General features: G+C 40.2%; 1 protein-coding gene across 1 annotated transcript in view; it reads left to right on the top strand.

Moving 5' to 3' along the window:
• Positions 1-27,948, top strand: part of SLC12A1 (solute carrier family 12 member 1) — a 90,571-nt gene that overhangs the window by 23,662 nt on the left and 38,961 nt on the right. The window contains exons 8-16 of the mRNA XM_065871383.1: positions 554-681; positions 13,986-14,070; positions 17,369-17,520; positions 18,691-18,798; positions 19,118-19,241; positions 21,032-21,133; positions 23,098-23,253; positions 26,696-26,795; positions 27,573-27,684. Of these exons, the coding sequence (XP_065727455.1) occupies positions 554-681; positions 13,986-14,070; positions 17,369-17,520; positions 18,691-18,798; positions 19,118-19,241; positions 21,032-21,133; positions 23,098-23,253; positions 26,696-26,795; positions 27,573-27,684 (1,067 nt within the window). The remainder of the gene's footprint in view (positions 1-553; positions 682-13,985; positions 14,071-17,368; positions 17,521-18,690; positions 18,799-19,117; positions 19,242-21,031; positions 21,134-23,097; positions 23,254-26,695; positions 26,796-27,572; positions 27,685-27,948) is intronic.

Raw genomic sequence — 27,948 nt, forward strand, 5'->3', positions numbered from 1 at the left:
CACAACGGGAGAGGCCACGGCAGGGAGAGGCCCACGTACCGCAAAAAACAAACAAACAAAAGAAAACAAACAACAACAACAAAAACCTCTAAGATAGCCTCACCCACAAGTTTCTCCTACAATGCTTTTTAAAAAGGCATAGAAAAGCAGTGTGCTGATTAAGGTGCATATATATGTGAGAATGTAGCTGTGTGTGTGTAGGGCAATGTTGTGTGGTATATTTGTGAGTATGCCAGTAGGGTCATGAGAGAATTTTCCATTTCCTTCTTTTTCAATCTTCTAGATTCAAAGAAGGTAGACAGCATGGGTCTCTGTTTGCATGAAAATTATTGATTTTTCAGGGTATGTCCTAGAGATCTAAAACCTTCTGACATGTATTTTGACTCTTGGCAAATATTCACATGAGGTTCATCAGCAGTACACCAATATCTTCAAGCTCATTCCATTTAGATTATAGGGACACTGCATTTAGGGCTATAGAAGCCAAATGTAACTTTATCTCCTACCTGTGAAGAAAGTCTACATGATAATTTTCTCATTATTTGTGTTGCAGCATCAATATTTGCAGAAAACTTTGGGCCAAGCTTCACAAAAGGTGAAGGCTTCTTCTCTGTCTTTGCCATTTTTTTCCCAGCAGCAACTGGGATTCTTGCTGGTGCCAATATCTCGGGAGATTTGGAGGTATGTTGTTTCCTCTGCTTTGTAATTCTGCGAGGTCATGGTGCACTTGGGCAGGACAAGGAGCTATAGACATCAGCAGTCACCATGTCTCTCTATAGATTTCAAAACTGTAAGATTTCTGTAAGGTTTCCTATTTATTTAAAAGTTCTCTCTTTAATGATACATTTTACTGCCAAACTATCCTATTCCAGATAGTTCTTCCAAAAGTCTTATTCAGTGATATCAGAAGGACAGAGTATATTGACAGTGTGTCATATTTCCAACAAAATGAATATAATTCAGTGAAAAAAAAAATCAGAACCGGGCTTCCCTGGTGGCACAGTGGTTAAGAATCCTCCTGCCAATGTAGGGAATACAGGTTCGAGCACTGGTCCGGGAGATCCACATGCCACGGAGCAACTAAGCCTGTGCACCACAACTACTGAGCCTGTGCTCTAGAGCCCATGAGCCACAACTACTGAAGCCCACGTGCCTAGAGCCCGTGCTCAGCAACAAGAGAAGCCACTGCAAAGAGACACCTGCGCACCGCAACGAAGAGTAGCCCCCGCTCGCTGCAACTAGAGAAAGCCCTCGCACAGTAACAAAGACCCAATGCAGCCAAAAATAAATAAATTTATTTTTAAAATATATCAGAACCACCCTTTCTCTTTTAAACACATAATGAATGGAATATTCAAGAAAAAACAAAAACAAAACCAAATCACTTTATTACTGAATACTTATGTCATTAAATTCAGAGGTACATTCACTCATTTAATAGGTATTTATTTAGCAGTCTACTCATAATATTCTATGTTAAGTACTGTAAGGAGCATTGTATTAGTTAGGATATTAGTTTCAATGTATTATAAAAGGCCAAGAACAGTGACCTAAATACGACAGAAGTTTGTTTTCTTAGTGCGTAAAAATTCAAGGCCGTAGGCCGTCTACTGGAATAAGAAAGGTCTGCGCCCAAAGGTAGCCCAGAAAACCCAGATGACCTCTCTTGTATTACCATTACCTTGGGGTTTGCCCTCATCTTCAAGGTCCAAGAAGACTGATCACTTCCAAGATCACATTCCAGTCCATAGGAAGGGGGTTAAGGAAGTAAGAGCAAACAGTCACTTCTGTTGACATTCCATTGACCGGAATTTAGTCTCTGTGACCTTACCTAGTTGCAAAGAAGACTGGGAAATGTAATCTCTAGTTGGACAACTATATCACCAGATAAAATTTTAGGGGGTTCTAGTATTAAAAGGAGGAAGGTGAAAATGTATATTAGAGGACAATAAATAGTCTCTACCACACGTGAAAAAAAGTAGAAGACACAGGTTTTACCTCAATAAGTTTATAATCAACTTTGGAAGACAAGAAATATTTGCAAGAGTCATCAGGAGATAGGTATAAATGAAAACTGAATGCATTGTCCAAATTCATTATGAAATAAAAATAATGAAGAAATAATTACATTAGGGATGATTTTCTCAACAAAGTAACTTTTGAGCAGGAACTAAAAGCAAAGGCTGGATACTGACAACCGGTCAGAAAATATAAGGGTATCCAGGAAGAAAAAACAAAAGAACAGACAGGAATGGGAAAACTGTGGGACAGTAAGGAGTCTCTCACAATTCAACTGAAGAAGCCTTGACGGGCTGGGTAACCTTATAAGGTAAGGAGAAAGGCCGTTGAAGGGACCTGAGCGAGAGAGGCTTACCCTAGAATATAATCCCATGAAAGTGGGGACTTTGCCTTTGGATTTGTGCACTGCTGTGTCCTTACAGCTAGGAAAGCTTCAAAACATATTTATTGAGTGAATGAATAAAGGCATTTAGATTTGTTATATTAAGGACCGCGGTGCCATGGTAAATTCTTTTTGTTTTTTTTAACATCTTTATTACAGCATAATTGCTTTACAACGGTGTTAGTGTCTGCTTTATAACAAAGTGAATCAGCTATACATATACATATATCCCCATATCTCCTCCCTCTTGCATCTCCCTCCCACCCTCCCTATCCCACCACTCTACGTGGTCACAAAAATACCCAGCTGATCTCCCTGTGCTATGCGGCTGCTTCCCAATAGCTACCTATTTTACATTTGGTAGTGTATATATGTCCATGCCACTCTCTCACTTCATCCCAGCTTACCCTTCCCCCTCCCCATGTCCTCAAGTCCATTCTCTATGTCTGCATCTTTATTCTTGTCCTGCCCCTAGGTTCTTCAGAACCATTATTATTTTTTTTTTTTTTAGATTCCATACATATGTGTTAGCATACAGTATTTGTTTTTCTATTTCTGAATTAACTTCACTCTGTATGACAGATTCTAGGTCCATCCACCTCACTACAAATAACTCAATTTCGTTTCTTTTTATGGCATTGTATATATGTGCCACATCTTCTTCATCCATTCATCTGTCAACGGACACTTACGTTGCTTCCATGTCCTGGGTACTGTAAATAGAGCTGCAATGAACATTGTGGTATATGACTCTTTGAATTATGGTTTTCTCAGGGTATATGGCCATTAGTGGGATTGCTGGGTCATATGGTAGTTCTATTTTTAGTTTCCTAAGGAACCTCCATACTGTTCTCCATAGTGGCTGTCTCCATATACATTCCCACCAACAGTGCAAGAGTGTTCCCTGTTCTCCACACCCTCTCCAGCATTTATTGTTTATAGATCTTTTGATGATGGCCATTCAGACTGGAGTGAGGTGATACCTCATTGGAGTTTTGATTTGCATTTCTCTAATGATTAGTGATGTTGAGCATTCTTTCATGTGTTTGTTGGCAATCTGTATAACTTCTTTGGAGAAATGTCTATTTAGGTCTTCGGCCCATTTTTTGGATTGGGTTGTTTGTTTTTTTTGATATTGAGCTGTATGAGCTGCTTGTAAATTTTGGAGATTAATCCTTTTTCAGTTGCTTCATTTGCAAATATTTTCTCCCATTTTGAGGGTTGTCTTTTCGTCTTGTTTATGGTTTCCCTTGCTGTGCAAAGCTTTTCAGTTTCATTAGGTCCCATTTGTTTATTTTTGTTTCTATTTCCATTTCTCTAGGAGGTGGGTCAAAAATGATCTTGCTGTGATTTATGTCATAGACTATTCTGCCTATGTTTTCCTCTAAGAGTTTGATAGTGTCTGGCCTTACATTTAGGTCTTTAATCCATTTTGAGTTTATTTTTTGTGTATGGTGTTAGGGAGCGATCTACTTTCATTCTTTTGCATATAGCTGTCCAGTTTTCCCAGCACCACTTATTGAAGAGGCTGTCTTTTCTGCATTGTATACTCTTGCCTCCTTTACCAAAGATAAGGTGACCATATGTGTGTGGGTTTATCTCTGGGCTTTCTATCCTGTTCCATTGATCTATATTTTTGTTTTTGTGCTAGTACCATACTGTCTTGATGACTGTAGCTTTATAAGAGTCGGAAATCCGGAAGCCTGATTCCTCCAGCTTCGTTTTTCTTTCTCAAGATCACTTTGGCTATTCGGGGTCTTCTGGTTTCCATACTAATTGTGAAATTTTTTCTTCTAGTTCTGTGAAAAATGCCAGTGGTAGTTTGATAAGTATTGCACTGAATCTGTAGATTGCTTTGGGTGGTATAGTCATTTTCACAATGTTGATTCTTCCAATCCAAGAACATGGCATATCTCTTCATCTGTTTGTATCATCTTTAATTTTTTTCATGTGTCTTATAGTTTTCTGCATACAGATCTTTTGTCTCCTTGGTAGGTTTATTCCTATGTATTTTATTCTTTTTGTTACAATGGTAAATGGGAGTGTTTCCTTAATTTCTCGTTCAGATTTTTCATCATTAGTGTATAGGAATGCAAGAGGTTTCTGTGCATTAATTTTGTATCCTGCTACTTTACCAAATTCATTGATTAACTCTAGTAGTTTTCTGGAAGCATCTTTAGGATTCTCTATGTATAGTATCATGTCATCTGCAAACAGTGACAGCTTTACTTCTTCTTTTCTGATTTGATTCCTTTTATTTCTTTTTCTTCTCTGATTGCTGTAGTTAAAACTTCCAAAACTATGTTGAATAATAGTGGTGAGAGTGGACAATTTTGTGTTGTTCCTGATCTTAGAGGAAATGCTTTCAGTTTTTCACCATTGAGAACGATGTTGGTTGTGGGTTTGTCACAGATGGCCTTTATTATGTTGAGGTAAATTCCCTCTATGCCTACTTTCTGGAGGGTTTCTATCATGAATGGGTGTTGAATTTTGTCAAAAGCTTTTTCTGCATCTATTGAGATAATCATATGGTTTTTCGCCTTCAATTTGTTAATATGGTTTATCACATTGATTGCTTTCAGTATGTTGAAGAATCCTTGCATTCCTGGGATAAACCCCACTTGATCATGGTGTATGATCCTTTTAATGTGCTGCTGGATTCTGTTTGCTAACATTTTGTTGAGGATTTTTGCATCTATGTTTATCAGTGATATTGGCCTGTAGTTTTCTTTCTTTGTGACACCTTTGTCTGGTTTTGGTATCAGGGTGATGGTGGCCTCGTAGAAGGAATTTGGGAGTGTTCCTCCCTCTGCTATATTTTGGAAGATTTTGAGAAGGATAGTTGTTAGTTCTTCTCTAAATGTTTGATAGAATTCGCCTGTGAAGCCATCTGGTCCTGGGCTTTTGTTTGTTGGAAGATTTTTAATCACAGTCTCAATTTCAGAGCTTGTGATTGGTCTGTTTATATATTCTACTTCTTCCTGGTTCAGTCTTGGAAGGTTGTGCTTTTCTAAGAATGTGTCTATTTCTTCCAGGTTGTCCATTTAATTGGCATAGAGTTGCTTGTAGTAATCTCTCATGCTCCTTTGTATTTCTGCAGTGTCAGTTGTTACTTCTCCTTTTTCATTTCTAATTCCATTGATTTGAGTATTCTCCCTTTTTATCTTGAGTCTGGCTAATGGTTTATAAATTTTGTTTATCTTCTCAAAGAACCAGCTTTTAGTTTTACTGATCTTTGCTATCGTTTCCTTCATCTCTTTTTCATTTATTTCTGATCTGATCTTTATGATTTCTCTCCTTCTGCCAACTTTGGGGTTTTTTGGTTCTTTCTCCAATTGCTTTCGGTGTAAGTTTAGGTTGTTTATTTGAGATGTTTCTTGCTTCTTGAGGTTGGATTGTATTGCTATAAACTTCACTCTTGGAACTGCTTTTGCTGCATCCCATAGGTTTGGGTCATTGTGTTTTCATTGTCATTTGTTTCTGGGTAGTTTTTGATTTCCTCTTTGATTTCTTCAGTGATCTCTTGGTTATTTAGTAGCATATTGTGTAGCCTCCATGTGTTTGTATTTTTTTACAGATTTTTTCCTGTAATTGATATCTAGTCTCATAGCATTGTGGTCAGAAAAGATACTTGATATGATTTCAGTTTTCTTAAATTTACCCAGGCTTGATTTATGACCCAAGATATGATCTAACCTGCAGAATGTTCCTTAAGCAGTTGAGAAGAAAGTGTATTTTGTTGTTTTTGGATGGAATGTCCTATAAATATCAATTAAGTCCATCTTGTTTAATGTATCATTTAAAGTTTGTGTTTCCTTATTTATTTTCATTTTGGATGATCTGTCCAATGGTGAAAGTGGGGTGTTAAAGTCCCCTACTATGGCTGTGTTACTGTCGATTTTCCCTTTTATGGCTGTTTGCATTTGCCTTATGTATTGAGGTGCTCCTATGTTGGATGCATAAATATTTACAATTGTTATATCTTCTACTTGGATTGATCCCTTGATCATTATGTTGTGTCCGTCTTTGTCTCTTGTAATACTATTTATTTTAAAGTCTATTTTGTCTGATATGAGAATTGCTACTCCAGCTTACTTTTGATTTCCTTTTGCATGGAATATCTTTTTCCATCCCCTCACTTTCAGTCTGCATGTGTCCCTAGGTCTGAAGTGGGTCTCTTGTAGGCAGCATATATATGGGTCTTGTTTTTCTATCCATTCAGCCCATCTATGTCTTTTGGTTGGAGCATGTAATCCATTTACTTTTAATCTAATTATCAATATGTATGTTCCTATTACCATTTTCTAAATTGTTTTGGGTTTGTTATTGTAGGTCTTTTCCTTCTCTTGTGTTTCCTGCCTAGAGAAGTTCCTTTACCATTCGTTGTAAATCTCGTTTGGTGGTGCTGAATTCTCTTAGCTTTTGCTTGTCTGTAAAGGTTTTAATTTCTCTGTTGAATCTGAATGAGATCCTTGCTGGGTAGAGAAATCTTGGTTGTAGGATTTTTCCTTTCATCACTTTAAATATGTCCTGCCACTCCCTTCTGGCTTGCAGAATTTCTGCTGAAAGATCAGCTGTTAACCTTATGGGGATTCCCTTGTATGTTATTTGTTGTTTTTCCCTTTCTGCTTTTAATATTTTTTCTTTGTATTTAATTTTTGATAGTTTGGTTAATATGTGTCCTCGTGTGTTTCTCTTTGGATTTATCCTGTATGAGACTCTCTTTGCTTCCTGGTCTTGATTGACCATTTCCTTTCCCACATTAGGGAAGTTTTCATCTATAATCTCTTCAAATATTTTCTCAGTCCCTTTCTTTTTCTCTTCTTCTTCTGGGAGTCCTATAATTCGAATGTTGGTGCATTTAATGTTGTCTCAGAAGTCTCTGAGACTGTCCTCAATTCTTTTCATTCTTTCTTCTTTCTTCTGCTCTGTGGTAGTTATTTCCACTATTTTATCTTCCAGGTCACTTATCCATTCTTCTGCCTCAGTTATTCTGCTATTGATTCCTTCTAGAGAATTTTTAATTTCATTTATTGTGTTGTTTATCATTGTTTGTTTGCTCTTTAGTTCTTCTAGGTCCTGTTAAACATTTCTTGTATTTTCTCCATTCTATTTCCAAGATTTTGGATCATCTTTACTATCATTACTCTGAATTCTTTTTCAGGTAGACTGCCTATTTCCTCTTCATTTGTTTGGTCTGGTGGTTTTTACCTTGCTCCTTCATCTGCTGTGTGTTTCTCTGTCTTTTCATTTTGCTTATCTTACTGTGTTTGAGGTCTCCTTTTTGTAGGCTGCAGGTTCATAATTCCCGTTGTTTTTGGTGTCTGTCCCCAGTGGCTAAAGTTGCTTCAGTGGGTTGCCTAGGCTTCCTGGTGGAAGGGACTAGTGCCTGTGTTCTGGTGGATAAGGCTGGATCTTGTCTTTCTGGTGGGCAGGTCCACATCTGGCGGTGTGTTTTGGGGTGTCTGTGCACTTATTATGATTTTAGGCAGCCTCTATGTTAATGGGTGGGGTTGTATTCCTGTCTTGCTAGTTGTTTGGAATAGGGTGTCCAGCACTATAACTTGCTGGTTGTTCAGTGGAGCTGGGCCTTAGCATTGAGATGGAGATCTCTGCGAGAGCTTTTTCCGTTTGATATTACATGGAGCCAGGAGGTCTCTGGTGGACCACTGTCCTGAACTCGGCTCTCCCACCTCAGAGGCACAGGCCTGACACCCGGCCGGAGCACCAAGTCCCCGTCAGCCACACCGCTCAGAAGATAAGGGAGAGAAAAAGAAAGGAAGGAAGGAAGGATGGAAGGAAGGAAGGAAGGAAGGAAGGAAGAGAGAAGGAGAGAAGGTGAGAAGGAAAGAAGGAAAAGAAAGAAGGAAAGAAAGAAGGAAGGAAGGAAGAAAGGAAGGAAAATAAATTTATTGAAATAAAAAATTTTTTAAATTAAAAATAAAAAATTTTTTTAAGTAATAAAAAAGAAATGGACATACAGAACCCTAGGACAAGTGGTAAAAGCAAAGCTGTACAGACAAACTCACACAAAGAAGCATACACATACACACTCAGAAAAAGAGAAAAAGGAAAAAAAAATCTATATATATATATAAAAAAAGGGGAGGGAGCCACCAAATCAATAAACAAATCTACCAATGATAATAAACTCTAAATACTAAACTAAGATAAACATAAAACCAGAAACAAATTAGGTACAGAAAGCAAACCCCACGTGTACAGTTGCTCCCAATGTCCAACGCCTCAATTTGGGGATGACTCGTTGTCTATTCAGGTGTTCCAGAGATGCAGGGTACATCAGGTTGATTGTGGAGATTTAATCTGCTGCCCCTGAGGCTGCTGGGAGAGATTTCCCTTTCTCTTCTTTGTTCCCACAGCTCCTGGGGTTCAGCTTTGGATTTGAACCTGCCTCTGTGTGTGGGTCACCTGAGAGTGTCTGTTTTTCACCCAGAGAGGACGGGGTTAAAGGAGCAGCTGATTAGGGGGCTCTGGCTCACTCAGGCCAGGGGTGGGTGTGTGTGTGGGGCGGGGGAGGGGGGTGGGTATGGAATGCAGGGTGAGCCTGCAGCGGCAGAGGCCAGTGTGACGTTGCAACAGCGTGAGGAATGCCGTGCGTTCTCCCCGGGAAGTTGTCCCTGGATCACGGGACCCTGGAAGTGGCGGGCTGTACAGGCTCCCAGGAGGGGAGGTGTGGAGAGTGACCTGTGCTTGCACACAGGCCTCTTGGTGGCTGCAGCAGCAGCCTTAGCGTCTCACACGCATCTCTGGTGTCCGTGCTGATAGCCGCGGTTCGCGCCCGTCTCTGGAGTTCGTTTAGGCGGTGCTCTGAATCCCCTCTCCTCCCGCACCCCGAAACAATGGTCTCTTGCCTCTTCAGCAGCTCCACACTTTTCCCCGGACTCCCTCCCAGCTAGCTGTGGCGCACTAACCCCCTTCAGGCTGTGTTCACACAGCCAACCCCAGTCCTTTACCTGGGATCCTACCAAAGCCCAAGCCTCAGCTCCCAGCCCGTGCCCACCCCGGCGGGGGAGCAGAGAAGCCTCTCGGGCTGCTGAGTCGTGGTCGGCACCAATCCTCTGGATGGGAATCTCTCCTCTGCACCCCTGTTGCTGTGCTCTCCTCCGTGGCTCCGAAGCTTCCCTCCCACCCTACCCCCAGTGAAGGGACTTCCTAGTGTGTGGAAACTTTTCCTCCTTCACAGCTCCCTCCCTCCCCGAGGTGCAGGTCCTGTCCCTATTCTTTTGTCTCTGTTTTTTCTTTTGGCCTACCCAGGTATGTGGGGAGTTTCTTTCTTTTTTTTCTTAACATCTTTATTGGAGTATAATTGCTTTACAATGGTGTGTTAGTTTCTGCTTTATAACAAAGTGAATCAGTTACACATATACATACGTTCCCGTATCTCTTCCCTCTTGCGTCTCCCTCCCTCCCACACTCCCTATCCCACCCCTCTAGGTGGTCAGGTCTGAGGTCTTCTGCCAGCGTTCCGTAGGTGTTCTGAAGGAGCTGTTCCGCATGTAGATGTATTTCTGATGCATTTGTGGGGAGGAAGGTGATCTCCATGTCTTACTCCTCCGCCATCTTGAAGGTCTCTCCATGGGAAATTCTTGAGCAGAGATATGGCATAAAAAAATAGTATGCTAAGGCTCAGAAAAATTAAATAACTTGTTCAAAATGATTCAAGTTGTAAGCAGTACTGCTTGGCCAAATTTAGCTCTGGATGTTGAGCTTCTGGTTTCTCCGATTTGGAAAAGTATCAGAGGTCACTGATAGACATTTCTCTAAACTGTAAGACCACATTTAAATGAAAAAATATTGTGCTTTCTTTAGACGCCTCAGAAACAAGTTTTTATTATTAGATGCTTAGTAGTCAGTTCAGCTCAACCAACACGTATTACTTATACCAGGCACCAGAGGAGTGAAGAAGAGCTTGCTTGATGCTTCTCTCGAGGAGCTCATGGTCTGAGAGAGAGACAGATTAACTCTATATGGGTCATAAAAAAACAAGAACAAAATCTTGTGCAAGGGAAAGATGAAACAGTAACTGCCTGTCCCCAAAGAAGTAAGGGAAGTCTTTCAGAGGAGGGGACACTCAATCCAGATTTGAAGGGATGAATAGGAGTTCATCAATAGGACAAAGAAGGGAGGGACATTTGGAACAGTAAACAAGGACCGTAAACAGGCTCAGAGAAAGATGCTGCTGACGGAAATGATTTTATGTGTGGAGTGGGGTATGCAAGTAAAATCTTTTCATCAATATATTAATAAACGTATTTATAAAGGAACTTCTATGTGTCCTAGGCACTCTGGGAGTAAGCAAAGAACTAGAGGATATCCCAATCTAAAAAAAAGGCAAGGCTTAGAATTCCTTTATCCCAAGATAAGTGTTAACTTGATTTAGGATTGCTGTATTAGTAAAGAATTTTATTTATCTATCAATCTGTACTGAGAAACCTCTGATTTTGAGTTTACATTGTAAAGAAAAGGAGTTTACATGTAAAGATGTCCTATCATGATTTTTAGGGCACATGTGGTCATAATATTGTTGTAAAAAGTTGCATTTTTTCTATTTAAAAATACTTTGGTGATTTTACAATTAAGTTTAACTTTTAGCACATACATTACTGTATACTGTCATGGAGAACTCAGAAATCCTTTAAACTACTGACATTGGAGTTTGGATATTATCCCACAACTAGCTAGAGACACTAAGGAAGTTAGATCAGAGAGTACCATGATTAGATACTCATTTTAAAGAGTTTGCTAGCAGCTTGTGAGGGATGGATTAGAGGGTGGGGGGGGGGTGATAGGTAGGGAGACCAGAGGCAGAAGATCAGTTAGAGGATATCACAGTAGTCTGGAGAAGAGATGACATGAGCCTGAATTAAGGCCATGGCAGGGAAAATGGATCAAAGTGGTCAGCTTTGGTTAGAGTTAGGAGAGGAAATGGAAAGGATGCTTTCTTTTTTTTTACTATGATCTGCTGCAGGAAAACATTATATATCACAACCAAGTGCCTACATGCAAAAATTTCTCCAAACAGTTCAATACTTTATTACAAATGATGTCTCCTGATATTTTCACACCAGTTCCTTTCTACTGTATTCTTTTCATACTGGCTGTAACCTAGTGAATTGATTCCATGGTGAATAGAAGCTCAGATTTGGCCATTGGGGTTGAAATGGCGGAAGGACAGCAGAGGTGAGATGTCTAATGGGTAGCTACATTTACAAGTCTAGAGCTCTGGAAAGAAACTAGGCCAGGACTGGAAGCCACGGCATGGATGAGTCCATCCAGATCTGGGTAAGAAGGAGGAGAGCAGCAGACCAAGGTAGCACCCAGGGGATATTCAAAATATAAATGGTAGAAAAGGAGTCCACAGAGAAGAAAAAGAAAGAGCTAAGAGGTAGGTGAACTCAAGAGAAAGTCAAGAGAGGAGAATGCTATGAGAAGTAATAATTAACATGATCAAAAGCCAGAGTGGTCAAGCATGTTAAGGACTGAGAGGTGACCACGTGTTGGGAAGTGGCAAGGAAGCCTCAGAACTTATAGATAATATTTCTTTCTGAGAGTGAAACTAGAACATATTAGATTCAGTTCAACTTAGTAAACATGTATTGTTTATACACTATGAGGGTATGCAAGACTCTACCTCTGCTCACAGCCTCAGAATCCTTCTCAAGATGGCTCTTCAGGCTGCCAGTGACAGTTAACAAGCATTAGCACAAGGGGATGCTACAAGGTTCCCACCCTGAACCTTCTATTTGTTAACACAGTATTGATGATCTGTAAATATGTGCCTGGGAGAGGATTTGGGAGGTACCCAGGTCTAATCAGGACAGTTAAGATGCAGTTTCAGAGATATAAGACTAGGATATGGTTGACACTCAACCAGCAGCAATCTAGTAGACTGCACTCTGAAAATATTTAATAAAGAAAGGTGAAGGAAGGTGAGCTTTTGGGTTACTGCTTGAGGGACGAAAATTAACATTTAGAGTGAAAACTAAGAATCTATGTCCTGAGCCCTGTCTAGGGGAAATGTATCCAGAGCAGACAACGTGAGTATATGACCAGACATTAAGATACTGACATCCCGATTTATATCAGGTCAAGTTTGACCCTCGTGTGAAGTCCTAAATAAGTAAATTTAGAGCTTGTAGCAGATAGTTCTAAACATAAACTAAGTGTTCGTATTTTAGGTATAAGACTGCTGTCCATCTTCATACCTCTTTTCCTTTCTTCCCACTTAACATCAGTTCTTCACATTTCACTCAGATCCCAAGAAATCCTTAATCAATAAAATAAAACTTGAACATACCGTGAATGAGATTGAGTGGAGTCGCTTTCAGCCACGCTTGCCTTCTTCTTCCTTCCATGTGCTACTCAGTTACACACACTTGCCACATCCTCTTTGAGACAGTAGTTTGGAATGAAGAGGTTGGATATGTCTGTATCCGAACAAACCATGTGTGCAGATATTCCTACAAGGATGGGAAGGAATGAGTAATTACAGAGTGGCTCCATAGGGCTGGCTTACTCCCCTGTGGGGGTAGATTTGCTTGGTTTAGTTAACATTTCCAGCTGTCAGGTTGTGTCTGCATTCACCATGAGTTGATTTTTCTGATGGATTTCATCAGCAGATTGAAGTTAACAAAACACAAAACTCAGACCTTGACTGCATTGATTGCTCAGTTGTATCGATGAGCCTCATGTCCTCTGGTGGGGGAACTGACGTCTACTGAGATTGTGCTTTCTTCAATTTGGTATTTATGGACTCCTACTATATGCCAGCACTGTCTTTTATAAGCAATGAATACACTGAAATCTCTATTTAATAATCCCTGTTAAGTTGAATTCTATTATTTAGAAGTTATGCTGCTTGGAAATTGATCATTATATGATTTAGCCCCCAAAATAGGATATAAAGTGGTATATTATACATGATGCGAGCTCAGCTCAGTGAATTTATATATATTTATGGGCAAGAGAAAAGCCTATTTTCTGGTATAAGCTTAAATTTGCCTCTTTCTTTATGCCTGCTTATGGAAATTAATATCTCCCATTGTAGTTCTTCCTGAACTAGATTCCAAATGGGAGATTTGAGGGATTGGAGAATTTAGCAGATCACCTTTTTGCTCAGTCAAAAGTAATTTTTTTTAAAGTAAGCCTAAGCTTAGTACAAAACAAATACACACACAGATATCGTCAATGTGCCGGGTATGTTTGTGTGTCCCCCCTAATACTTTAAGGTCTGATACATCTGCACGAAATTCACAGGAGATAAAGGGGAGGGGAAGGCAGTGGTGACCCAACCAGTCCACTTTTCTATAGAAACTCCCTCCTGGACAGTCATAAATCTCTTCTGTGCAGCACAAAGTTATACAGATTTCTTTATTCTCTCTAAACACCCTGCCTTTGTCCAAAAAGAACTGGAGCTCACCACTTTGCCATCTGCTTGGTTTTTTCTTTAGACCTCGCCTCAGGAAGGGTAGCCTAAAATTTTCAAAATACAGAACTAACTCCAAGTGATGTCTGTTTCTTATTCCACTCTATCTCCTCATTCCTCCACGTTATTTTTTCAAAGGATCCCCAAGATGCTATCCCCAGAGGGACCATGCTGGCCATCTTCATCACCACTGTCGCCTACATAGGAGTTGCTATTTGTGTCGGTAAGTTGTATGTCTCTGGTGTCAGAACGCCAGAATTACAAGGGGTCCAGTTGGTTTTCATGTCACGTGGGCTTTCCATGGAACATAAGTTGAAATTTTTTAAATAGGCAACAATTTTAATTCCCTTCTTGGATGCTCTAGGAGTTTGAATGCAATTAAGCTGTAACACAAGTGTCGGTCAGGGATAGAGTAGAGGTAATCAGATTGTCATTCTACCCGAACACAGAAAGGATCCCATTTTGCTGCTCTAGGTGATGTTTCCACTGCCAGGGAAGCCACCATCTCCAGCATCCTCCTCCCTTGCCTTTAGGAGGCAGGTGAGGAACAGAGTAAGAGAAAAGAAGCCCAAAATACAAAACAACAATGACAAAAGCCTTAGGAAAGTACACAAGATACAGAATTGATGACTGTGTCTCCTCCTTGCACTGCTGTCCCTAATATGGAAATGTCACTGTCACCAATTGGCAGGCAATCAGACTAGACCCAGCTGCCAGCAGTGTGGGCAGCCAGCTCCCACATCGCTCAGTGAGCATAAAATATGTGGATTTGCCTGCTGTTCTTTTTTTAAAATTTATTTATTTTAAACATCTTTATTGAAGTATAACTGCTTTACAATGGTGTGTTAGTTTCTGCTGTATAACAAAGTGAATCAGCTATACATATACATATATCCCCATATCCCCTCCCTCTTGCGTCTCCCTCCCACCCTCCCTATCCCACCCCTCTAGGTCGTCACAAAGCACCAAGCTGATCTCCCTGTGCTATATGCAGCTGCTTCCCACTAGCTATCTATTTTACAACTGGTAGTGTATATATGTCCATGCCACTCTCTCACTTGGTCCCAGCTTACCCTTCTCCCTCCCCGTGTCCTTAAGTCCATTCTCTACGTCTTCATCTTTACTCCTGTCCTGCCCCTAGGTTCTTCAGAACCTTTTTTATGTTCCACATATATGTGTTAGTATACAGTATTTGTTTTTCTCTTTCTGACTCACTTCACTCTGTATGACAGTCTTATTACTCAGCCATAAAAAGAAACAAAATTGAGTTATTTGTAGTGAGGTGGATGGACCTAGAGACTGTCGTGCCTCCTCTTCTTAAGCTGACTTTTGTTCCATGTGCTGCCTGCAGCCACACCTCCTCCTGGTTGGGGGTCACCTCAAGCTTATGCCATTATTGGAGAGGAAGGAATGTGGAACATTCAGAGAAGAAAACTTTTCTGTGCACACTCAGGAATACAGCTCCAGGCTGGACCACTATGGAAGCCCAGATGGCCATTTAAAAGGGCACATCCTAATTGTCCTCTGCTTACTATAAAGGAAATTGATAAAGTACATATATCTGGAGTTGGATTCTTCAGAAAAAAACAAAACAATTAACTTAGGTTCTTTCTTCTCTCACTGTCTCTTATTTCAAGAAATTGGATAATGTTATTAATTGTATTGTTGTGACATTTCCAAATTTAGTTACATGCAAAGAGATTTTATTCCAGTGCTTTAGGAAATCGACACATTTTCTAATGACCTTGAAATCACCTAAATTTCCCAAATGGTTTTTCTTTCTCACACAAAGTAAGGAGGAAGAAATGAGTAAAGGAATAGACCTGACTTCAGAGATTCTTCTCCTTTATTGCTTCTTATGGGTAGAAAAATCTGTGTTCCTATACTTTTTCCAGGGTAAGAAAAGGACAGTCATGGGGTCCTGGGCCTGTCATTAGAGCAAATAATGGTTCATGGCTTGGCTTCATAGGAATTTGGGAAGTTCTACTATGCAGAAGTTAAAACACATGATTTTAAAAAGTCAGCTCAACTAAATGAACAATGCAAAAAGGTAAAATCTGAAATGGATAGTTTCGCTTGGTAACCAACATCCACACTTTCAAGTATTTAAGCAGAGGCTGGCAGGCCACTTCTCAGGGCTACAGAAAAAGGATTCCTGCACTGATTATTTTAAATGGCTCTTTCAACTAAAAGATTCTACAAGCTTTAAGTCTTTCCCAGATTCAAAGAGCAGGAATTCCATGACTATAATTGAGGGTTCCCATTAGTATCTGTTGCTGGGACGTCTCTTAAAATAATTAGCAAGGAATGAGAACTCACCCTGCCTGGAGACTGAAAAGCAAAATGAACAGTTTCATTGACTGGCATTTAGTTTGCAAAGTATTTATCCTTCAGGTAGTTCAGAAAAGTTTATATATATATATATATATATATATATATATATATATATATACACATATCTCACACCTATCTTCATACCTTTCAATAATCCCATCAAATACATAATGGTGAGATAACAGAAAAATTAATAATAACAGTCAGTGATTAAAATATATATCAAGAATCTTTAAAAAGTTCATAACTCATTTTAGGGAATCTATCCTAGAGAAATGCTTTGAATTACAGAAGAAAGATTTTATGTGCAAAGATGTTCATAGTATTGTTTGTAATGGAAAATAACAGAAATACCCAAATGTATAAAAATAATAGAATAGACTGAGATAAATATTTGATAGGATGTTATTTGACCATGAATATTACCTAGGAAATCTTAATATTTTATCTCAAAATATTTTCTGTATCATTTAAACAATTAAAATTGTATAAGTAAAATTATAATGGTTTAAAAAAGTTATGCAAAGGGCTTCCCTGATGGCGCAGTGGTTGAGAGTCCGCCTGCCGATGCAGGGGACACGGGTTCGTGCCGCGGTCCGGGAAGATCCCACATGCCGCGGAGCGGCTGGGCCCTTGAGTCATGACTGCTGAGCCTGCGCGTCCGGAGCCTGTGCTCCGCAACGGGAGAGGCCACAGCAGTGAGAGGCCCGCGTACCACAAAAAAAAAAAAAAGTTATGCAAGGAAAATCATTAGTTGAAAATAAGAGCTCAGTTCTCCTAATCACTAGAATTCAGTAATGTCAACCCTTGGGTCTCTCACAGATGAGAAAATAAGTTCTTCTATCTGAAAAACTCCCAATCAGTAGCACTAACCCAGAAATTTGAATTGAATCAATATTATGTGCAAAGCACTGCTGAAAGGAAGGGAGTCTCAATCCCAAGTGTCTTCCAGAGGCAGGCAAAAAGCTAGGACTTAAACTACCCAAGGCAGTGGAAGCGGCAACCTCTTAGAGATAGGGGTCACTCCCAGGCCTCAGAGGATGGGAACTTCCACATACCAGTCAGAGGAAGTGTTGACAATGAAGACAGGATAGGTCAAAGTAAACTAAGTATGTTTTCAGAAGAAAAACCTTAAGGGAGCAGAACCCTTCATATAAAGAAATGACAAGTCTTCGTTGTTTTCCCAGGGGCCTGTGTGGTCCGAGATGCCACCGGGAGCGTGAATGACACCATCATTTCTGGGATGAGCTGCAATGGTTCAGCAGCCTGTGGGTTAGGCTACGACTTCTCAAGATGTCGACATGAACCATGTCAGTATGGGCTGATGAACAATTTCCAGGTTCGAACCTCAAAAAATAATAATGTTTATTGCTACTGCTTCCATTTTTAGAACATCATGTATAATGAAACTTCTGACTCCCGCAACACATTGGTTATTGACTGTTTCGAATTCAGCAAGGAACAATTCATGTGGGAGGAAAGGGAGTCATACAGGCATTCATTATGTGGTTACACTCACTGTGGTGGGGAGAGAACAGACAGTTGTATGAATTGCGTCACCAGGGAAAGATTACCACCGCCATTATGCATCTTCCAATCAATTGTGTAAGATTTCCTGGTGGGGAGATGGAGAGAATTTGAGACTTTGATTAGCTAGCACTAGGAATGCATTTCATGCCTGGGCTTCAGCTCAGGAAAAGCCTCTGCTGTGGTCCTGGAGTGTGTGGAGGACAAAGCCAAGAGGGAAATTGTGAGTGGCAGTTGGCGGGGAGGTAAGTGAGGGGGAAGGAACAAGGGAAGTTGGGGAAACTGTGGAACTTAAAACATATTAATTTGTCCGAATGATTGGTGAGCAGAGGGAGAAGCAAATTTGTCGTGAAGGCTTCATTCATCTAGTTTAACAACCAACAAAGAGAAATTAACTCAGCTGAAGTCATTATTCCAAAATATAACTTAAATTGATAGAATCTCATATGTCTCAGATCTAAAATTATGTTTAATGAGCACAGAAAAAGCAAAGGTTTGAAAAGCCTCTATGTGCAGGAAGAACAAGAAAGGCTAATGCCTTTAAAAAGATTGGTAAACAGCTGGGTCCCTCCTCAAACCTTATTAAAATACCACTTTCTGCTGAATAGAATTTCCCATTGTCCAAGAAACAGATGCCCGGAAAGGACAGAGGGGGAACATGTTGTCAAAATCCTTGAAATCATTTCCCTGTTTATTCTTTACAGTATCTTCTGGATGTATTGTGGTGAGCATTTGTTATTTTTATTTAAAAAAACAGAACAAACAATAACAAAGCCATTTCCATTTTGAAAAAACAATTATTAAGAACTTGAGAATGAAGCAGGGGAAAAAATATATGATTAGAAGCAATTAGCTTATTAAAGAGATTCCAAATCACAGAAAGTGGAAAGGGAAGCATCTGCATAAAATTTTGGCTTAAATTTTTTTTTTTTTTTTAACTCTCTGTTGGATGAGTCTCCTTACTTGAACCTCTCTCCTCAAGGTCATGAGCATGGTGTCAGGGTTTGGCCCCCTCATCACTGCTGGCATCTTTTCTGCAACACTCTCCTCAGCCCTGGCCTCCCTCGTCAGCGCACCCAAAGTTTTCCAGGTGACAAAGACACAAGGGCATGTGCTTCTCCCCTCCTTCTGTTGCCACTGAACACGGATCAAGCTGAAATATCCATTCTCACCGGCAATCATTTTCTATTGCTTTCTGAAGCAGTTTAATGTTTGCATCTGGCTCCAACGCTGTGTCTGCCACATAGTCAAGATCAATACAAATAATATAAAGAATGATAAACTGCAGTGTTAACTTGTGCTTCACATTATGTATCACTTCGTCTTTCCCCAAATCTTGTTAGAATCACCCAGGGAAAATGACTGTGCATAGATATAAATGACGAATTTCTCCTCTTCTTTTCCATTAGGCTCTGTGCAAGGACAACATCTACAAAGCCCTGCAGTTCTTTGCAAAGGGATATGGGAAAAACAATGAGCCCCTGAGAGGATACTTTCTCACTTTTGTTATAGCCATGGCGTTCATTCTTATTGGTTTGTAGTTTTCTTATTCTTACTGAAAGCCAAAGAATTCTGATTACTCATAGGGTTTTCCTTTGAGCTTGAGACATTACCTGTTTTATGTTTAATACCCCATTTGGGAATACTGGAGTCTGTCTAAGAAGGAAATGAGAAATCCTGTGTGTGGAGGGCCTTTGAGGACTTGAGGTGGGCTTTGGACTTTAATCTCTTCTTTGAATCTGAATGTGGGAAATCCATCCAACCGAAGCCTTCCTCCAACCCACCCAATACTGTCTAAGCCCACTGTGTCCCCCAGCTGCCACCTGTCTTTACATCTCCTGACAGCCAGCAGGAGAGCTGAAGTGTCTGCTCTCAAAATGTGGTCTGTTGACCACCTGTGTCAGAATGAAAATCACCTGTGGGTTTGTTAAAGTGCAGATTCGTTAGGCCCAAGGCCAGAGTTAGAGTCTCTGGTGACGAGGAATCTGATTCTTACAAGTTCCTGAAGTTCACAGACCACTAAGGTTTGAGAACCACTTACCTCAGCTCTTTCTCCTTAAGCTATAATCTCGGCTCCTTCTCCCTAAGCAATATAGAAACAGCTACACAATCTTGGAGAGGCACATGCGTCATGGTTAGCCTGCACATTCCTCACTCCTCCCTAGGGTGCCACGATTGTGGGTGAGCATATTAGAGGAAAAGAGGCAAAGAGGCAAAAGGCAAGGATGATGGTAACTCTGCATAGACAGGCAGAGCCGGATTCAGCAGCGGTGCCAAACGATGGGGATTCCGCCTCATCACATAAACTCAGGAAGTGACTCTCTGTATCAACACATAATCAGTCTTTTGTTTATTTTTTTTAAATCTATGTTTGTTACATTTGTAAAAATTAAGTAAAAAAGTGATGATGTGTAGATATGTTTCAATTGTGTAATTTAAACTTTAAGACTTCAAATTATTGTCCTAGACTGCATTTACGTGATCAGATAGCCCAAAGTTTTAAAAATCGTATAAATCAAATAATACTCTCAAAGGTCACTCTTTGAGAACGCTGTAGATTAGCTTCGTGGCGCCAGCTTCGTGGCAGCTACTTTTGCCTACTTTCTTGCTGGCATCCGTGTTCTAGAGTCACACCCAGCTGCCACCTACGTTTGCATCACTGAGGTTGATAGCTGTCTGATCTTCAGATGAATGAGAATGTCTCTAAATTATTTTTATATCATACAGTAGACCACCCAGCTAGGATTCAAACATATTGGACATTTAGATACTGAGGTAAAACTTTTTTTGGCAAACCTTGAGAGGTAGAATTCTCTAGAGATGTAGAAAAGTACAAATGACTAACAAAAATTCTGAAAGTCAGAGAGAGCAAGCTGGGTATATGCAGAGATGTATCCAATTAGATGGTTCTGGTGCACTGGTATTTAACTAACCTGTCACCCTGCGGAGCCTTTTGATTGTATACAAAGCAGATAAAGAACACTATGTTTGGTACCTCTGAAATAGCTACAGGGGAGTTTGTCATCTGCCTGGTCTCCAAATACTCTATCCACTTCCACTCGAATCTTCTGTAGGTAGAGGTCTTGATTGTCTATATTTTTTGATTGGTAAGTTTTCTCGTTTCTTACTTTATAGAAACCCTGGCTGAAAATATATTTGTAAATGAGTGCAGCCCCAAAGAAAAATCACTAGCTTCTTAAACTTTGACAGATGCTAGCTATGCTTTCAATTTCCAAATAAAGTCAAGCTTCCAGGCTATAACAGCTGTTCAGCCCCTGGTCTCATCACTCATATGGACATACTCAATTCTGCTTCGTTCACAGCGGAACTGAATACCATTGCTCCCATCATCTCCAACTTTTTCCTGGCCTCATATGCACTTATTAATTTCTCCTGCTTTCACGCCTCTTATGCCAAATCTCCAGGTAAGTTGACTTTTCAAAACTAAAATAAACCTAAGCAAACAGTTTGTCTCAATAAAATGAAATAAGTCAGTGAAAAGTGCCTGATCTGTGTTTATATGTTTCCTTATATCCTAGTGGGTGGTGTAATTCACTTTATTTTGGTAAGTTGGGGGATGACTTCTGAAATAGAAAAAGAATCATTTGAGCAATGGCCTTTTTGACCAACCATAAAGTCAACTTTCTCCTGCAGCAATAAATTATTCATTGCAAGAGAAACCACATTTATTTCAGCAATAGAAAAACACCACTATTTATTTCCAGGGTGAAAGCGACCACAGAAGTGGAATGAATGTATATATTTGCAACTTCCTTACTATCAATTTGTTTCCTGCCCATGGTGCAGAAGAGAAGGACGAGTAGTTCCCACAATTACCTGCTGAGTGCAGTCAGTGCAGATTCACACCGAAGCTGGTGACATCCCTGCACTCCTCACACTGGTGTTTAAAGTGGTGCAAAATTTCACACCAAAGAACCTTCCCCTATCTTTGTCACCCCTCACCTCTTCTTTGCTTCCACCGGCCAGTTAGAAGAAATCCTCATTTTCTTCTGCCTTTCCACCAGAATAGAGACTTGTCTTTATCAACCCTCAGAAAGTTCTTCACTACAAGGACTTTTATCAAGGGTATAAACACATCTTCACTTTATTAGGGTCTACCAGGAACTCAAACCTCCTTTGGAAAACCTGCTGCAAATATAACAAAATACAGATGGAAGGAGAGCCTCATCCACTCAAGGCCACTAGGCTCCAGAAGATAACTGAAGAATTTTTGTTTCTGTTTTGTTGCCTTGTTTTAAATAGAGAGCAAAAGGTTCTGGTCAGTGAATACAGCAGATCATAGAAATGCGTGCTGCCATACCATGTTGTGTTCATTTTTAAAAAACAAAGTGAAGTAACTGAGGTTGGCAGGGGTAAGAGTGGAAAGGAAGGAGGAAAAAAGGAAGAGAGAAAAAGAGGAATAATAGAAAAGCACAGAAACATACACACACACACACACACACACACACACACACACACACACACACACATACACACAGAGTCAGACTGAGAAAAATAGAGGCATTTCCAGTGATGTTCTTGAAGAGCTATTTCCATCTTGTGGCCAATTTGGAAATTGCTCTTGAAGACGGAAAGTTCTGTTGTGTTTTGGCAACTCCAAATTTAAAATATGCTTTACCCATAGACCAAATGTGCCGTTCAAATCGGAGCTTCTTTATCCTGACCATACTGTCTCCCAGCTTCTTTCATTTCAGGGAACTAATAGAACACGGAAACCCTCATGCATATATGAATGGTGAGAAATATTTTCTTTGCAAAATGCATGATAAATTAATGCATCAGGTTTAAGAAGCCATTACAGAAAAATTTCTCCCTCTTTTGCCATAGATTATTATTTCTGAAAGGGCAGGCACGATCTTCTTAGAGTAAAAGCAGAGCTAGCACGAAGTCAGTGGATTGACTTTTGATGACTGCTCTGCCTTCCCCATGGGAACAATAAGCCTATTGTCTTAACCTTCTCTTTCTTGAGCCACCAAGGTGTTCACCCCCCAAGCACCCCCCCCACCCCACTACTCCCCACCCTTTCCATCTCTCCTGCCTCCTTTCAACTCTTGATGGCATAGATATCAGATGCTTAGGGATTCGTTGTTTGGGAAGACATCCTGGCATGCAGGAAGTGCGGAGGGGCTATGACTGACACATTTTCTACATTTCACAGCTTTCTTATTTGGTGTAATTACACCTTCATAGGCCAGGGACCAAGATCACAGAAAGCAAATAATAGAGTTAGGAACTTGACCTAAAAGTTCTGATTTTTATGCTAGGAAAGAACACATGTTACCTACAGTCTAATAATACACAGTGGTATGATGGTGATAGTGTGGAAGGTTTTCTTGGGCACATATATTTTTTTTTTTTTAAATTTCAGGATGGAGACCTGCATACGGTATTTACAACATGTGGGTATCTCTTTTTGGAGCTATTCTGTGCTGTGCAGTCATGTTTGTCATCAACTGGTGGGCAGCTGTCATCACCTATGTCATTGAGTTCTTCCTCTATATCTATGTGACTTACAAGAAGCCAGGTAAGATAAGATGGATTTGTATTGCAGGGGGTTTCCTAAGAACTCTTAACTATCCATTCACTCAACAGATGTTTATTTGGCAGCCTCTATGTGTCTAGGTGTGCCATGTGTTTGGTGGATATTAATAATATAATGTAATATGATACAATAGTTAAACTCGTTGAGCACCTTAAATATACTCATTTAATCCTCACAATAGTGCTGTATATTAGGTACTATTAGTCCCATTTTACAGATGAAGAAACTGGAGTTCAAAGAGATGACCACTCGCTGAGGTAACCGTCAGGATGGGATGGAGCTGATATTTTAACTAGAGTGTGTATGATACCAAGCCCCACAAGCTGTCCACTGTATCACCTTCTAAAGTCCTGATAAACGAGATATAGTCCCTGTCCTCAAGAAGCACAGTCTTACACATAAGCACTTAACTATACTACAATATAGCAAGCACCGTGAGAGTGACATGAACAAGTTACTGAGAAAAGGAGAAGAAATGACTAAGTGTGAGTAGAGATGTACAAGAAAACTTCCCTGGGCTTCCCCGGTGGTGCAGCGGTTAAGAATCCGCCTGCCAATGCAGGTGACACGGGTTCCAGCCCTGGTCCGGGAAGATCCCACAGGCCGTGGAGCAACTAAGCCCGTATACTACAACTACTGAGCCTGCACTCTAGAGCCCACGAGCCACAACTACTGAGCCCGTGACCCACAACTAGGAGCCCCGAGCACCTAGAGCCCGTGCTCCGCAACAAGAGAAGCCACCGCAATAAGAAGCCTGCGCACTGCAACAAAGAGTAGCCCCCGCTCGCCACAACTAGAGAAAGCCCACGTGCAGCAACGAAGACCCAACATAGCCAAAAAAAAAAAGAAAGAAAGAAAATAAATTTATAAAAGAAAAGAAAACTTCCCTGGTTCATGGCTTTTGTTCCCAGGGTCAAGCACTCAGTAGGTACTTATAAATATTTGTTGAATGAACACATAAGCTACTTTAAGAAAAAAAAAGGCAAGAGACTAGGATTGGTTAATCAGATACAGCCAGGGAAGGTTATTCTAGGCAGAAGAAAAAGTGTGAGTGAAGTTAGGAAGCATGCAAGTATGTGGCGTATTTAGGAAGCTCCAAGGCCTTTAGCACGATGGAGTCCTTGGGTGCTGAGGAGCAGGGGCCTGAAGGTGAGCCTGGAAGGGTAGGTTGGGCCAGATGAACAAGCTTAAGTGTCGTGCTAAAGAATCTGGAGCAGCAAGAAGCTGCCACAGATCATTCAGTTGGATCTGAACTTTGGATGTTACCTCTAGAACCAGTGAGAAGGATGGATTGAAGCTGGGAGAGGCTAGAGATTAAGGAGTGCAGTACTCAGAGGTCCAGTCTCAGGGGCCAGACAGGCCCTGAGCCATCCTCACACTCTCCTTACCATTACTCCACGAGTAAGATAGAGAAGGTAGTAACTACTTTGGAGGGTGTGCTTTTGTTACTTTTCTTTATCACTTTATCCATTTTTAACAGCAGGTATAATTTATGTATGGTAATATTAACCCCCTTTAGATGTACAGTCTGTAAGTTGTAACAAACTTACCCAGTCTTGTAACCAACACCATAATCAAGACAGAGGAGATTTCCGTCATCGCTAAAAGATTCTGTGCAATCTCTTCCCCCAAACTTAGCCCCTAGCAACAACTTTTCTGATTTCTGTTCCTATAGCTTTGTCTTTTCCAGAGTATTATGCAGAACCATATAAAATAGTGTATAGCCTTTGTGTATGCTTTCTTTCACTTAACATGAGGTTTTTAGATTCATCCATGTTGTTGCAGGTAAAAGTAGTTTGTTCCTTTTTGTTGTTGAGCAGTATTCCATTGTATGACTAGATCTCAAATTTTTAAAAAATGAATTCACCTTTGATGGACCTTTGGGTTGTTTCCAGCTCGGGGTGATTACATCTAAAACTGCTATAAACACACAGGGCTTTATGTGGGCATATGTTTTCATTTCTCTAGGAGTGGGATTTACGATTATATAATAAGTGTACACATAACTTTGTAAGAAACTGCCAAACTGTTTTCCAAAGTAGCAGTATCATTTTCCATTCCTATCAGCAGTGAATGGAAGTCCTAGGTGCTCTGCATCCTTGGCAGCACTTATTACTGTCAGTTGATTTTTTTAAAAAAACATTCTAATTGGTGTGGTTTGGTCTGCATTTTCCCAATGACTAATGATGTCAAACATCTTATTTGCCATCCACATATCTTCTTTTGTCAAGCGTCTGTTTAAATCTTTTGCCCATTTTTTGAGTTGTTTGTTTTCTTATTATTCAGTTGTAAGACCTCTTTATATATTCTAGATGCAAATCCTTTAGCAGTACATGTTTTGCAAATGTTTTCTGCAGGTCTGTGGCTTGTTTTTTCATTTTCCTTACAGTTTTTTTTGAAGAGCAGACATTCTTAATACTTATAAAGTCTAATTTATCATGTTTTTCTTTTATGGTTGGGCTTTTTGCTTCTAATCTATCTTTCCCTAATCCAAGGTTACAAACTTCTTCTGAAAGTTTTAACGCTTTAAATTTTTAGTTTATGTCTCAACCATTTTGAGTTAATTTTTGTATATGGTGTGAGGAATGGCTCAAGGCTGATTTTTTTGCATATAAATATCCAATTGATTAATATGGTTTTTAAAAGAATGAAATAACCTAAGGCATGCTAAATGCCCAGTGCATAGTCAACACAATCAATATTAATCTTCTTTATCTCCAGATAATTATATCTCATCATTTTCCTGGCTATTCTGAGCAAGACTGGGGAGATGGCTCTGTCTGCCATCTGGGATGAATCTGTACATTCCCATCAGGGACTTCTTATAAAATTTAGAGGATCCATCTAATATTTAATTTTTTAAATTTAAGTCAGGACATGGCAGTGCTTACCTCCCTTATTATGAAGATTAGGTCCTAAAAAATCAAATTAAAATGCTTGCTAAAGACTGACCCTCTTCACGGACATCTGGAAGTAAGAATTCCCAAGCTATTCAGTTTTATTATTCAAATATAAAGATTGCTGCACACTGTCTATGTATGCAGAAATGCCTCTTTTCTTTTTAGTTTAAGAATTTGTGAAGACCTCTTGAATTTATTCAGGGGCTGACCATTTTCCCAAATCTATCTGCCTGCAATGTAGTTATAACACAGCCTATCCCACCGAGTAAGGTTTCTTAGGCTGCAGCTCTAAAGTCTGATCCTTAGCTGGAAAGAGAGGTCTCACTTCTAAGAATTCACAAAGTGTTCATGGAAGGACACACTGCTCTTTCTAGGAAATACTACATTATGTTTTCTCTTATTTGGGCGTTCGTCACTGCTGACGTAGCCAAGGAAAATCATAGAAGGGAATGGCTTATAAAAATATTCACAGTATACAGAGGGAAGGTGGGTGCTTTTATTCCAGATTTCTCCTTCGTCCACAGATGTGAACTGGGGCTCCTCCACGCAGGCTCTTTCCTACGTGAGTGCTTTAGACAATGCTCTGGAACTAACTACAGTGGAAGACCATGTGAAAAATTTCAGGTAAAACTGGCTTCTCAGGCATCCTGGTGTCATTTCACATTAGAAGTAGCTTTCCTCTATGGGAGACCAATGCACTAGTCACACGCTTTATGGATATATTCTAAGATAGGCAGTCTTACAGAACTGCCACATTTTCATGACAGCACCTCCTATGAATTAGTGCTTCTTTTCTTCTACTCTGAGCTGTGCCCACCCCCAGCTATAATCTCTCATAGTGCTGGCTGTCATCTTCCATGAACAGATAGAGAGAGGATCTCAGTGACATGCTTTCAGAGAGATGTCCCCAAATCCCTACACACATTAATCATTGTTGCTGTCTCCATTCAGCTCACGGCTTTGTGGCTTACTGAATTCCCTTAGGAGAAGTTACACTCTAAGTTCTTCATTGGTTATATCTTATTTTGAATGGAACCTCAAACCACAAGCTTTGAAAGGAGGGTGAAGGAAAATAACATGAAAATACTGGTTGGAGAAGGACTGGTTGTATTGGGGATTTGGGATAGGGTATTGTCCAGAGGAAAAAGGCAGGGGGAACCCAAGACTACCTTTTCCTTACTTTACATTTTTACTGTCACTAACTAAACTAAGAATACAAAGATGGCAAGATTCGCAGCAAGCCATGATGATTCAAGACTTCTAGTGAGAAACCCAAGAAACAGGAGAGCAGGTGTCCCATTTTGCCAAGGCTTCTGTACCAGCCCATTCCATTGGGGTGGTTCTGGGCTCACAGGCTTCTTGCCATGGCCAGTTCTCACATCTTCTTTTCTCCACTTCCAGGCCCCAGTGCATTGTCTTAACAGGGGGACCCATGACAAGACCTGCTCTCTTGGACATAACTCACGCCTTCACCAAGAACAGTGGCCTTTGCATCTGCTGTGAAGTCTTTGTGGTAAGAGCCACTTCATCCCCTGAAGGTGCTTTTTCCTCCCTGCTCACTTGTGTTCTTTTACATGAGCCTAACACGTACACACAGTGATAGGAGAATGGCAAGGCAGTTTGGACAAGGACGCTTTTCCTTGATTCATATAGCAAGGACTAGCAAGGGCCCATGATCCTGAATTTAAATGAGTGGATAAAATGTGTTTCAGATTTCACAAGAGACCAACTAAAAGTGATAAATATTTCTAAATGATGGCCTTTGAGTCAAGAAAAA

Source organism: Phocoena phocoena, chromosome 2 (assembly GCF_963924675.1).
Source record: "Phocoena phocoena chromosome 2, mPhoPho1.1, whole genome shotgun sequence".
NCBI classification, from domain to species: domain Eukaryota; kingdom Metazoa; phylum Chordata; class Mammalia; order Artiodactyla; family Phocoenidae; genus Phocoena; species Phocoena phocoena.